We start from the raw sequence: 14,376 nt of genomic DNA, 5'->3' as shown, positions 1-14,376 counted from the left end.
TGGTTCAAAAGAGAGGGTACTGCTGATTAAATCAACATGGCGGCTAGACGTATTTGTTCACTTTGAAATGTTGGTCATTTGTATCAATGCTTTCCGTATTTGAATGCCATGAGACCACAGATAGACTGCATACTTTTCTGTGAATTCCATCCGGTCGCTGGGCCGAAGATCGTTTACCAGGTATTTATGTAGTTTATTCGTTTTGTTGTGTTATACTATAAGTACTATTGCCCTAACGAAGAAGTGAAGTAATATTGAATAAGAAGATTTTATTATTTCCAGAGCCCTGAGGATTTTATATCCAAAGAAGAGTTTGATTGTGTAGCTGATTACATAATTCCGAAACCAGAGCTACAGAGGAAGTTGATAACTGTGTAAGTGTGTGTATATGATTTTAAAGCATACACATCACGTACCCCCCTACCCTTTGAGGCTTGTTCTGACATCGACTCCCTCTTCTCCAGACTTCTAGCAATATTAAATAATATTTAATTTCTTGTTTCAAGCCTTGTTACCTTTTTCATTAGTATAACATTTGGAAATAGATGAATACCACTATTTCCCGGGGGAAGTTGACTCTTCAGAAAAGTAGATGCAGGTGCTAGACCTATCTTTTAGGGTATAAAATTCTTACCACTTGCTACCTCTTAGGGGATGTTTTAGGATTTTTTCCAATTCTGCTATTTTTTAGGGGTTTCATGCCCGGGAGGAGGATTTTTCCGATTCTGCTTTCTTTTAGGGTGTATCACGCTAAATGGTGGCCCAATTGCTTGAAATGCGTTTTCACAATAAACCACAAGTCAACTGATCGGTTGATACTTCCGGCTTTATTGTCAGTGACATAACAATACAGGATCCGTCAGCCAATTAATATGGGCGTTGTTCAAGCATGCTAAGTAGGAAACGTCAACCAAAGTTTACAGGAGAAATCACATCTAGGTGTGAAACTATCTTTGTTTTTTAATGCAATTTCTTAGGGTTAAAAATTCCTTCGACCACTCCCAATGTGGTATCTCTTAGGGGTAAGAATTGTTGTTGCCCTTGTTGCTACTCCTTAGGGTTAAAATTGATTTTGCTGTCGAGCACCCCCATCTGTTTTTCTGGAAGTTTCCCCCCCCCCCCCAGTCCATTCGTGAGGTAAGGTAAAGCTGCCAGTAGGGAATTTCTGTTAACATGGTTGACTATATTGAGTTGTTTATGTCTTTTGTGTCCTGTTTATTTCAGAAATGCACTTGGGCACAAGTTTATGGGTTGTCCCATCAGCATTGAGAATGCCAAGTACTCACGCAATGCACTGCTCTTCAATGTCTGCTTCGTTTTCACTGAGAATCCAGACACAGTCTGTTATGAGAATGTTGTTAAGAAGCTAGCAGAGTACCTCACAACATTAGAGGTAAAACGAACATATAGTACACATACACAATGGCTCAATCAGCTAGAAAATGACCTTGCTTTATAATGAGCTCAAACACAGGAAAAGGGGAAAGGGGTATGTTTTACTAATTTTACTTAATAAGTACATTAATTATATATGTACATGAAAAGGATCTATTTAGGCCAATATGAAGGGAGGTCTCCCCAAACATACCTCAAGCTTTGGCCCGATCTTTCACTTTTAAGTAATGATTGATAATACATATTGTATGATGGTAAGGGATATGCCATTCTGTTTTATTTTGCAGCTTGAAGATGGCTTTCTGTCCAAAGATGAGACCAAGGAGACCCTTCCTACCATTCTATCCAGTGCAAGACATCAGCTAATTAGTGCTGGAAAATGCACCATTGCAATTGGTAATACTTGTTGAGTATTGACATTGTCAAGAGGGCAAAGTTGAAAAGGGGGAGAAAGGGCTAACTAAGAACCCAGTTACCAGACTAGTACCAAAGTAGTTGTCCATTCCTAGTGGGAGTTGAATTTAGAAGGTGAGGGGTAGCCAATTCAAGACTGACACTAAGGACGGCTGCGCAGGAGACTAGGGTAGCCAGGTAGGTAGTAAAAGTTGTCTGAGTAGTTTCAGGTGTGGCAAAGGCCCATATAGTAGGGGTTATGTATGCTCTACTTACCACACTTGGGGCACAATTTGAATAATAGTGCTTCAGGAGGCTGAAAAATTAACAGGTTTTTCTCTTGACTTAAGATGAGGCCAATACTATTCACTTGAAGCCCATCATTCCTAGCAGAGAGCCAGGTTCTGTCTTGGATCACCAGGTCCCCATCTTCATCTGGGACAAGAGTGCATGGACACTTCCTGAGTGGGACATCACAACACAACAGGTGAGATCAGGTCAACCTTTCTTAGTGGGACACAACAGGTGAGATCAGGTCAACCTTTCTTAGTGGGACACAACAGGTGAGATCAGGTCAACCTTTCTTAGTGGGACACAACAGGTGAGATCAGGTCAACCTTTCTTAGTGGGACACAACAGGTGAGATCAGGTTAGTGGGATACGACAGGTAAGATTATGTCACCCTTCTTGAGTTGGATACAACAGGTGAGATCACCTCACCCTTTCTGAGTGGGATACGAAAGGTGAAATCAGGTCAACCTTTCTTAGTGGAACACAACAGGTGAGATCAGGTCAACCTTTCTTAGTGGAACACAACAGGTGAGATCAGGTCAGTGGGATACGACAGGTAAGATTATGTCACCCTTCTTGAGTTGGATACAACAGGTGGGATCAGGTCAACCTTTCTTAGTGGGACACAACAGGTGAGATCAGGTTAGTGGGATACGACAGGTAAGATTATGTCACCCTTCTTGAGTTGGATACAACAGGTGAGATCACCTCACCCTTTCTGAGTGGGATACGAAAGGTGAAATCAGGTCAACCTTTCTTAGTGGAACACAACAGGTGAGATCAGGTCAACCTTTCTTAGTGGGACACAACAGGTGAGATCAGGTCAGTGGGATACGACAGGTAAGATTATGTCACCCTTCTTGAGTTGGATACAACAGGTGAGATCAGGTCAACCTTTATTAATAGGACACAACAGGTGAGATCACTCCACCCTTTCTGAGTTGGACACAACAGGTGAGATTACATCACCCTTTCTAAGCGGGTTGTTGAGGGAAGGGGCTGGCTTGATATACTGAACTATTGCAGGGGTAGGGACCTCACAATTTCTGATATCTCCATATTCTACTAAACTACCTTTATTTATTATGTTTTCCTCCATCCCCCATCCCTCAGTGTTTTTCCATGGCCCAGGCAATGGGGTTGTCATATTTAGATTATAGGATTCTACTATCTTGTACTCCAGATACTACCTTACATTGATGGATTCAACCACGTCTTGAGAATAGCAAATGCGGCAGACATTGACCCCAGCCTTGTAAGAATGTGCATACAAAGCCTTGTGTGAGTATAAAGATTGCTCCATGTTCTCATCGCTGTTCACAACTTGTTACATTTTCATTTATCCACTTTATACTGAGACCACATATTTCTCAATAAGCCAGACCTAAAAGCTAAAGGGGTATGAAAGAACCTGTTTTTTTTTCTGAGCATTAGATACCCCTTTCATCACTGCTCTCCTTACACCTTGAGCCACATTCATGAATCAATATCATATGATTGTTCACTTACCCGGTATAATTGTTGCAGGTACTATGATGTTGTCAAACTAATATCAATATTTCAGGTACTTGTAAATTTAGTTTGCCAATCAGGCTATTTTAACTTTATCAACTATTATTTTTCAAGATGATCTTTTCTTATTGCAGTATTCGAACGTGTACATCACCACTCCAGAGATCCATGCTCTCTACACAGATAGACAGATTCAGGAGGAGTGCATACATTATTCTGCCAAGACAGGTCTGTGAATGCGGAACCTAAAAGCTAAGGATCTGGTCCCTGGCGCTCTGTTTGGGATTCCTGTGAGGGAAACCAAAAACACCACACAGAAAATCCGAAAAGAACTCCAGGGACTTGGCTAGGATTTATAATGTTGGAGAAAAGTGATAATCATTTCCGAACTACAACCTGCAAAACGACTTTGTGTGACCAAGTGACCAGTTCTAAAAAAAAATATGGAAAAATAATACACTAAATTGTGATTCACTTTTAACTGAGGGAAAATATGGAAATAGAAATAAATAGAAATGATCAAAGTTCAGGGACGACCATCAAATTACTGCCAATATGTTGTACCTGAGCTACCTCTAACAAAGTAGTTACTTGCCGTGGGTTTACGGGGTTTTCCCTGTTAACATAATGTAAATCTCATGATTGTTTTCCCAGGCTGCGTGTTACCCACGTTTCATGACATTTTCCAGCTGTATTCCGGTCTGACTCCCGGGGTAACCGTAAGGGATTTGTGTTATCGCTACCACCCCTACAAATTAAGAATAGATGAAAGGTGAGTTAACATGATAAAAAGACACTGACCAAACTATTTTGCTCCATATTCAGAGCAATGTGTTTGCATTTACAATTACCATGACTTTTTTAAGAGAATTGCGACCCCTCGGAAAATAAAACAGCTCAGACATTTAAACAGGGCCGCTCCCCGTGTCTCGTGAAAGTCACTTTTTTTGTGGAAGACAAGTTTCTGGTCTGTTTCGGTGGTCCTGTGTGGCCAATCTTTATTTTAAAGAGTATTTCTAGCTTATCACCTGGATTTCTTCCATTTCGACGCGCCTACAAGTTATCAACAACCATAATTACATCTTATTTCCATTCATAGTCACTTGATCTCCTCTGGGATCTCTCCTCAGGCGCCTGATTCAGTTCGGAATGATGAAGGGTTTTATCCGTCGCCTTCACAAGTTCCCAGTCTTTCTCGGCACGAGGCGAACAGAGACTGGGCAGAGGCCGTTTTCCAGAGCCAGCCGATCACGGTGGCTCGGTGGCGAAGGGAGCATAAACAAGGTCCTGAAAAAGTGAGTGAATACTTTTTGCGCATCTTCCATTTCGGGGAGGCCAGGGACAAGCTTGAGTGGCTCAAACGCCGTCTACTGTGACGACGACGCCTAGCTTGAGACTATTCAATCACATACTGTCAAAAGAGCGATAACTGTACCCTTCAAGCTGTACCCTTCAAGCTGTACCCTTCAAGCTGTACCCTTCAAGCTGTACCCTTCAAGCTGTACCCTTCAAGCTGTACCCTTCAAGCTTTTTCATTACGCTAATTTCTTTGTTGCGTAATCTTCGGCTATTTTAGCGTCATGCTTCAAGGCTGATTTAGACGACATGATTTAGTCGTACGCGAATGGCCCGCAACACATCTACAACTCGAGTCATAGAGTGTAAAGCAGTCTACGACGCCGCTAGGAATTTCGGCCACAAAAGTCGTAGTATGTTATTCAAGGCTAAGACATGTCGTGGTCGCACACGACTAAAACGTGCTGTCTAAATCAGCCTTTAGACCTCGTGGGTGGTCGTAGCGCCGAAATACTCGGCACACGTTCGGTACGTTCGGTGACATTTTCTTGTACTCGTTAGGTGGTTGAACGGAAAACACAGTTTCGACGAGATTTGCTGCAAAACAGGTAGGTCTCTTTTTTAAAAAAGATATACCGATGGATCAGAGTTGCCTCTATAACTGACGCCTCCCTCGCTATATGTATCGCAGGCCTGTCGTTCCAAGAATTAGATGACGTCATCGAGAACGACCCAAACGTCGTGGTCGTGTGGAAGTGAGCTCGCTCAGACTTCACGCGAAGTGCCCACCTGCCGTGATAGCACGAGACCTAGTAAACATCACACAGGGTCTCAGGGTTTGGATTTAATTCATTCACTCCTTGCTACTTTCCAGCAAAATTATGAGAAGAGTGAAACATTACCTTCATATATTACGACTACGACTATGACCCTCGCTATATTTCTTGGACCGGGAAATTTTTGGTGGTGAAGTTAGGAACAAATATTTTATGAGCATAGCAGAGGATGCTTCATTGCCATGATTCAATGTTGGCATAGAAAAGGTGCCGAGAATGGCGACTGGCTTTACATGGATTTAAAATGAGACCTGACGGAGCCCAATAAAAGTGACTTGTTTGCTGCTTGTCTTTATACGTATAGCTCGGTATTCCTGTGTTTACTTCGACATACTTTGAAAAAAAAATCAAATTGTCCAAAATAATTTTTCGTGCTAATGATAGTTTGAAGATCATATATTTCCTGGATGGATCCTTTAGTTTGAATGACGTTCTAAAGATTTATTTCTAGGACGTTTGGGGGACTTACAGGGTAAAAAGGTTAATGACTATCTCTGCTTCCCCCTCGAAAAAGGGTTACCCCCCTTCTTCGAAAAAGTGTCACACCCCAAATTTTGGTTTGCTTTCGTAGTCTATGGGGTCTAAAAAGCATGCCCGGTCTTAACATAAATTTTCTCTATTTGTGAAATTGATAATAAAAAACAGACTAATGTTATTATATATTGTTGTTATCAACTGAATAATAAAATAATATTGTTTATCGGAATTTTCATTTTTTCCCCAATCATCGCCATGAAATAATAATAATAATAATAATAATAATAATATTTTTTTTACATTTTTAAACACTCAAAAAAGCATTATTCTTTCTATCATCCATTAATAGTAATAATAATAATAATAATAATAATAATAATAATAATAATAATAATAATAACAACAACAACAATAATAATAATATAATAATAATATTAAAATAATAATAATATAATAATAAATTTTATTAAAATTCACTATATAACATTATAATCTAAAATATGATTTACAAAAATTTGTTTATAAAATTGATAGCAATAAGATTTAAAAATAGTAAAAAAAAATATGCGAAAGAAAAAAATATTAAAAAAAATAAAAAATCATTTTTTTATAAAAAATATATATATATGGCGGCCTTACATAACATCTGTTATGGGCAATATAAAATCATTATCATTTAAAACATCGCGTGATTTGAACGGGAATCTTGAACCTCTTACGTGACATTTGTGAACTGTTCTTAAAATTGCGAAAGAAAATTCGATACGTATCCATGAGATTACACTGGCATAAGCCTCGCCGTTCTTAATAGACAGTTTTTCTGCAAGGGATTTTAGAAAGTTCTTGCAATCTACCCCCATGCCTCCATTTGTGCCAAAAACTAGTGGTGTAAAGGTTCCCATCTCTACGTTGATTATTCTCTGGTTGTATTTCCTCTTCTTCTCATTCTCTTGTTCTCTGAAGATAGTTTCTGTGGGTTTGTTCTGGTTAGCCTGGGAGTTAACATGCGTTACACGTACATCGAAGAATGCTGTAACTCCTGGTGTCCAGAAACCTCCTGCTTTTATATCCAGCCTCGCTTCTTTGCTTGTAACAGTGGATTGCAGGTTAAAGACTTCATTGTCAAGTGGTTGCAAGAGTGGCTCTGTTTCTACATTTTTGCACACTTTACTTATGTGAGCTGTCAAGAGATCTCTGATGGTGTCATGCCTCTGAGCTACAAAGCCTTCTTTCTTACAGGATAATGCATGGCTGACTGTGAAGCGTTCACCACAGGCACAAAAACTAGGGAGATTAATAATAATAATAATAATAATAATAATAATAATAATAATAATAATATTAATAATAATAATAATAACAATAACAATAACAATAACAATAATAATAATAATAATAATAATAATAATAATAATAATAAATGGATTAAGAAAAAAAACCAAGTGAGCCAAAAAAAAAAGCATGAACCTGGTCGAGCAAATAAACACGATAAGCCTTTTAAAGGTTTAAAATTATTTTATGTTATTCACCTGGACTAGTTACTGTCTCCGATCCTCTATGAATTTAAAATGAGCTTAATTGAATTTTTTGTGAAAATTCAATACAGCCCTACGAACTTTTACTTGTATTGAAATAAAATAAGAAAAACAAAGCTCTTTTATTTAAAGATCTATAAATTATTAAATTTAAAAAGTTTGTATTATCCCACCAAGTCACGATCATAATGATTTCCTTTCGGTTTTTATTATTATTTAGGCTTTTATTAGTTTTAGGTTTTTATTATCACTAGACCACGTTTAGTGGAGAAGCAAGCGACCTCTAATCACGAGTCCACGGGGACAGATGTTTTTTCATTCATTCAACCAAAGCAAATTTGTTCTGTTATGGCAACAAAGCGAGGGAAAAACAAGTAAGTTGGTGAAGAAAAAAATGATATGCGCGAGAGAAAAGAAAGCAACAAGACCTGGAAATTATCACTGATGCTTCTTATTGAATGATTAAATGAAGGTGAGAGAAAACCTGTAAAAACGACTAACGAATTTGGTTGTGCCCGGTTTACAGTTGCTACGTTGCTGCATCAAACTTAACCAAAAAGAGAAAATACATGCACAAAAATGTCTGCACTCACCAATGCAATAAGAAACAAACGATTTCACCAAGCGAAATTATTAGTAGAAATGGGAATCGATGTGAACTATCGAAACTCTGCTAAAAGGACTGCTCTGATGGAGTTGTGTTTATTGGAGGAAGAAGGAAAAGCGGCCAAATTGGCGCGAATTATGCTGTCTCGCGGTGCACGCGTTGGAATTAGAGACTCCGATGGGATGACCGCGTTGTGTCATGCAGCAAAACTTAACCGTGAGCAGCTCGTCTCGGTCATCTTGGAGGAAACTCATTCGTTCGACCCAAACACTGCCGATAAGAGCGGGAACACAGCACTTCACTACGCTGCTATGACGGGAAACTTTATGTTGCTAAACCAGGTGCTACAGGTGCTAAAGAAACTCAGTCTCAACACCGATAAGATTAATCTCAATGGCGAAACACCTCTTATTTGTGCAGCAAAATCCGGGAACGTTTTCTGTTCTCGTATCCTGGTCCTCGAGGGAAATGCGTCACCCCATGCACGGGATAGACTTGAGTTTAAAACGGCAAAGGAATGGGAAAGATCGAGGTTATTTCTGAAGAGAGGATCCATTTCCTCACCTGATTCCTCATTCGTTAAAACGCAGCGCTCTCGGACTTCCATGTCCCTTCCCTTTTCTGGGACACTCCCATCAGAACCAGCGAGAGTAGAACAGCAGCCAAGTAGTGCAAGGTCACGCAAATCAGGAAATTTGTACGACGAACTCAGACCTTACACAGCACCGGAACTGCCAAAGAAATCGGGAAAACCCGCCGGCAAAAATCACCTCGATAATCTAAGACAATTATACTCTATATTTGAGAAGCAGCTTTCATACTCGTACAGAGAGAAGGCAGTTAAGCCAAGATCACCGACTCCACCACCAAGTGAAGATGACGATTTTGATATGTGGGGTACATGTGATATATCCGGGGAGATGATACCAGGAAACGCAATTCAACTCTCCTGTCCGACAAACCGTCGATTAAGCGTCAGCAAGACGGCAAAGATCGCAGTCAAAACAAACAATCTCCTCCGACGACGATCAGTAGCTGTCACAGCTCCAAGCGCTAAGCCCAATACTACACGACGAATGTCGACGGCTTCACGGCCGACGCTAATGAACAAAAACCTGTCTGAGTCTCTACCTGCGTCGATGTTCTCGCAGAAAAAGGCTGCTGCCGTGCGGAGGAATTCCATCAATGTCATCAGTAGTGTGAGCGCTGGAATAAAGATAAAAGGGCGGCAACAGTCTGACGAGGGAGAGGGGGTTCAGGCAAAAAGGACGTCAACTTACAGTATGGGTAAGAAGTATAATACGAAGGGTAGGAAATGCGTGGTGGCGGAGGCTTGCCCTCCTCAGCAACTGCTAGTCAAGCTGCAGACGCTAGATGAAGCCAGTGATGGAGATGTTATTGATGACGATGATGATGATGATGCGAGCCTTTGTGTCGACATTGTCGTGTAGCGCGGCATGCAGTCTACAAGCTTAGAATGCGTAACATGCAAAGATTAATGATCACTCGCATGGTGGCACCCGACCGACTGCTTTATACAATATAAACGCGTTTCTTTACCGATGTTCTGGTTATACTATAGATAGCTCATCAAGGTGTACGCATAACATGGCACCCAAAATATACAACTGTACGCATGCGCACAAAATTATTTCCATTTGGCTCTTCTCTGACCAGTATAAACCGATGGCTCAAATACATGCAGCACCGCTGACCTGTATCAACTCATGGCTCACTTGCATGCATCACCTCTGACCAGTGTGGACCGATGGCTCACATGCATGCAGCACCTCTGACCAATATGAACTGATGGCTCAAATGCATGCAGGACCTCTGACCAGTATGGACCTATGGCTCACTTGCATTTAGCACCTCTGACCAGTATGGACCGATGGCTCACTTGCATTTAGCACCTCTGACCAGTATGGACCGATGGCTCACTTGCATTTAGCACCTCTGACCAGTATGGACCGATGGCTCACTTGCATTTAGCACCTCTGACCCATATCAATATTTTGGTGACCTTCAAACTAGCCTGCGTGCAGCCGGAAATAGTTTCATTATCACCATCTGCGAATTACCGACAGAAAGCTTGTTTAGACCCCCAGCGCACCTACCGCCGGAGTGAAGCGATTTCTGATTGGCTGTCATCTGGTTCAAATGTAACGAGCCACGCGATTGGTCAATAGCCCCATGTACCCTGCATATATAATTTTTCGAATGGTATGATTCCGCACGTGAGTTTGACCGCGAAGGCTCGAAGAGTGCAAACCAATATGGCAATTTCTTCGTGTAATTTGTGCCTCACGGATGTAGCTAATAGCGACAGTTATTATTATTATTATTATTATTATTATTATTATTATTATTATTATTATTATTATTATTATTATTATTATTATTATTATTATTATTATTATTATTATTATTATTATTATTATTAATAGTTTAATAAAGCTTTTGAGCTGAAAAGTCTTCCACAAGAGTAAGCGAGTATATTTGCCGTCTGCGCTTTAGAAAACTTAAGCGACGAACACAATTGCTTCAAGATCTAAAAACAATTGAAGGCCTCTTTCAAAATAAATATAGCGATAATCAGAACACCGAGCAAGAAACCAACGAAATCACAGGGTAAGTCATCATCCTCAAGACCAGAAGAACTCGCTTCTACTCCTGTTCGCAATGGTCCAACAACCGAAATGGCCAGTCAGCCCTGTAAATCCAGCTCCCGCTGCAACTCCAGCTCCTGTTGCAACTACAGCTCCTGCTACAAATGCAGCTACCGCTGCTGCAAATACTCCGAATCCTCCAAACCCACATGTGGCTGTAACTGTCCGAGTTAAATGGCCCTCGTTGGACAAAGAGAGAAAACTTCCAGAGGACCTCGAATCATTAGGCAAGATGCTCGTCCGCCGAACGTATAAACAAATCGCTAACGCCCAGACGGCAAATATACTCGCTTTCTCTGCTTACTCAATCGCTAAAGAACCAGACGGCAAATATACTCGCTTATTCTTGTGGAAAAAAGACTTTTCAGCTCAAAAGCTTTATTAAACTTCCCTTTACCCCCGATGACAAACCTTTGGTCGCTATTAGCTACATCCGTGAGGCACAAATTACACGAAAGAATTCGCTGTCAAACTCTCGTGCAAAATCATAACATTCGAAAAATTATATATATGCAGGGTACATGGGGCTATTGACCAATCGCGTGGCTCGTTACATTTAAACCAAATGATAGCCAATCAGAAATCGCTTCACTCCGGCGGTAGATGCGCAGGGGGTCTAAACAAGCTTTCTGTCGGGTAATTCGCAGACGGTAATAATGGAACTATTTCCGGCTGCACGCAGGCTACCTTCAAACCTGCTCGGTCAATCTCTTTGAGGCCTGGGTCTCAGGGCTTTTCAAGATTAGTGAGATAAAGATTTGACAAAGGGATCAATTTTTTCTTGACAAATTCTTGCCGCGAGTCTCAAATTGACAGGAATCAGGATTTTTCACCATGTTTTCTCTTCTAAATATGGGCATCAATGTCCATATAAGGCAATACAAACGAAGAACACTATCCATGGGGAATATGTTTGATATGAGTATGGACCGATGGCTCACACGCATGCAACACCTCTGACCAGTATGGACCGATGGCTCACACGCATGCAATACCTCTGACCAGTATGAACCGATGACTCAAACGCATTGCAGCACCTCTGACCAGTATGGGCCGATGGCTCAAACGCATTGCAGCACCTCTGACTAGTATGGCACCCCAAACTAGTATCGTAATCATTTGTATGAAGCACGTCTCTCTACAAGTTCATTTATGACCACTATGCCCTCAGGGCTGAGCGAAAATGACGTTATTATTATATTACCCGTACGATTTCCTAACCTGTCTGCACAAAACGCTCAAACAGGGCGGCATTTCCTGAACCATTAGGTCGCAGTCAGCAGGTTTATGATTATTTTACTAAGAGCATGGCTGAGCCATGACGGCCTTCACAGCGCTCTTCGCCAACACATTGGCGCATTTCCCGTATATCCAGCTTCCATGCTGAATACACATCGTTACCAACGAGGTCAAACCAATTACAGACCTCGTAATCCTTTACGCCTTCATTTCTGTCAAAACAGGAAATCTTGCAAAGCTAACGAAACATCGGGGCTCTTGAGTGCTCGTTCTTAACCGAGGTCACGAACCTTCATTTATAGATTATCACACTTATGAGCACATCTAACACAAACTGCACTCTGAGATCTAATAACGTTTCTCCTCTCTCCAGTCCATGAAGTCTTAAGCAGCAGGAGTAAGTATGGAGAGTAGCGGACTGACGGTGGAAAGGCCCTCTTTGCTTGCCAGGCGGCGCTCGTATTCATTTGATTCGGCGGAATTGGAACTCAAGCGACTTTCCAAGAGTGGAAATCTGGAGATCTCAGCTCTGCAATCTCTAGCGACAAGACTTTTCTTACTGGAAGATCAAGTCAATCCCCACTCCTCGGTATTCTACCAGCAGAACGAAGAAGAAGTGAACAGAACAGAAAAAAGTGATCTCGAAAAGCTGACGAAGTGCTCGGAAGAGGTTATCGCAAGCGTGTTGCTTGAATATCTCAGTGGAAAAGTCTACGACGAGAGCATTTGCTCGCAGCAGACAGCAGCTATAAGCAAGAAGGTGGAACAGCAGATGAAGGGCAAGGTACTTAAGGATAAACAGAAGGTTTTAGCGCTCGCGTTTATTGGAGAGGTCCGGAACCAGGGGATTCAAGTGACGAGTCAGTGTCTGTGGGACCCTCTCAGTGACTTCATGGCGTCTGCAAGTCTCTGCGTTAACAACCTTTTCGCCGTTTGCTACGTCTTTGTAGTCCAGTGATCCTCGCGAATAAACCGATTCCTAGCGGCTTAATTAAAGGCATGCATAGATACGTAACTGTACAAAAAAAAAACTGGTATCGTTTGGTGTAATATTCCACGACTGTTAATAAAAAGACGAAAAGATTCGTGAGAGCAAGCGAGTGGTTTTTACCTAAGAGAGATTCTATTCTCTTAATACTATTTTACGGCGCGAAGAAACAATATCCTATTTTGTAAACAAAACTGAAGTGTGTTTATTGCTAATCAGCCCTCGAAAATAATAACTTGATTCCAATTCTAATGAATGGATCTTTTTAACACTTCCTTGTTTTAAACCGAAACAGACAAAGGTCATGGAACTTGTGTGACAGAATATTCTTGCACAAATTTGTCACATTATAAGACTTAGCTATCATATCTCTTGAAATCCACGGAAAGAAAAATACATGTACAGAACAATTTGTAATTTCAAGTTCCCAATTAAAGCTTCTATCACGCAAAACCTTTCAATGTCTGATAGTTTTGTTATTCTAACGAGAAAGAGGAAGATTAGAGGTCACTATCAGACTAGTCACTATTTAGCTTTAAAACACGCGTTATTGCCGTATTTGAGTTCCGTGCTTATAACATAAGCACCTCTAGCGGCTTTTGACGCAATTCACGTCTTTGAGCGTCTTCGTTCATAAGCTGTTCACGGTGATTCACAAATCCTTTAAATAGAGCCATTAAACTCGGTCCTCCGTCAGCAAACTCCTTGGGTCACATGGAACGTGATTCGGTAACGATCGACTCGACCGGATATTTTATATTTGAGTACGGAGCCCTAGAAGGGCCATGGAGGGGATCCTGTTCGACAGGCAGGTTCGGCCGGGGTTAGTGGGTCAGTGGCAAGACTCGAGAAGTCGATCCGTAGAAAGTTGGTCCGTAAAAAGTCGATCCGTAGAAAGTCGATCCGTAAAAAAGCGATCCGCAAAAAGACGATTCGTAGAAAGTCGATCCGTAGAAAGTCGATCCGTAAAAAGTCGATTCGTACAAACTCGGTCCGTAAAAAGTCGATCTGTAAAAAGTCGATCCGTAGAAAATCGAAACAACGAAAAACTTGAACAAGATCCAGTAAAATATAAACACGAGCCTGCTAAAAAAATGGACACGATCACAGTCTCCGTAGTAGAGAAAGTATGAATCAA

The 14,376-nt window shown here is 41.0% G+C and overlaps 2 protein-coding genes across 2 annotated transcripts; both read left to right on the top strand.

The window, feature by feature from the left end:
• Positions 1–8: 8 nt before the first annotated feature.
• LOC5517141 (GATOR complex protein NPRL2) lies at positions 9–6,007 on the top strand. The gene is made up of 12 exons (XM_032387231.2): positions 9–180; positions 283–374; positions 1,225–1,393; positions 1,683–1,791; positions 2,139–2,275; positions 3,263–3,360; positions 3,607–3,643; positions 3,726–3,819; positions 4,246–4,363; positions 4,722–4,886; positions 5,449–5,495; positions 5,579–6,007. Exons 1-12 carry the CDS (start codon positions 109–111, stop codon positions 5,644–5,646), a joined length of 1,206 nt encoding a protein of 401 aa, XP_032243122.2. The 5' UTR covers positions 9–108; the 3' UTR covers positions 5,647–6,007.
• A 1,589-nt stretch (positions 6,008–7,596) lies between these two features.
• On the top strand, positions 7,597–13,691 carry LOC5517196 (ankyrin repeat domain-containing protein 26-like). Its single transcript, XM_032387271.2, has 2 exons — positions 7,597–9,629; positions 12,624–13,691. The coding sequence occupies exons 1-2, from the start codon at positions 8,315–8,317 to the stop codon at positions 12,662–12,664; spliced, it is 1,356 nt and encodes a 451-aa protein (XP_032243162.2). The 5' UTR covers positions 7,597–8,314; the 3' UTR covers positions 12,665–13,691.
• Positions 13,692–14,376: the final 685 nt, after the last annotated feature.

Source organism: Nematostella vectensis, chromosome 1, assembly GCF_932526225.1.
Source record: "Nematostella vectensis chromosome 1, jaNemVect1.1, whole genome shotgun sequence".
Classification (NCBI taxonomy): Eukaryota; Metazoa; Cnidaria; class Anthozoa; order Actiniaria; family Edwardsiidae; genus Nematostella; species Nematostella vectensis.
Note: the sequence above shows the minus strand (reverse complement) of the source record. Positions and strands in the feature narration are given on the sequence as shown.

Coding starts and splice junctions, on each gene's coding strand:
- LOC5517196 (XM_032387271.2), top strand. CDS start 8,315: ATGTCTGCACTCACCAATGCAATAAGAAACAAACGATTTCACCAAGCG. Junction 9,630..12,623: donor GACGTCAACTTACAGTATGG/GTAAGAAGTATA, acceptor TCCTCTCTCCAG/TCCATGAAGTCTTAAGCAGC.
- LOC5517141 (XM_032387231.2), top strand. CDS start 109: ATGAGACCACAGATAGACTGCATACTTTTCTGTGAATTCCATCCGGTC. Junction 2,276..3,262: donor GGGACATCACAACACAACAG/GTGAGATCAGGT, acceptor CTTGTACTCCAG/ATACTACCTTACATTGATGG. Junction 4,887..5,448: donor ATAAACAAGGTCCTGAAAAA/GTGAGTGAATAC, acceptor TGTACTCGTTAG/GTGGTTGAACGGAAAACACA.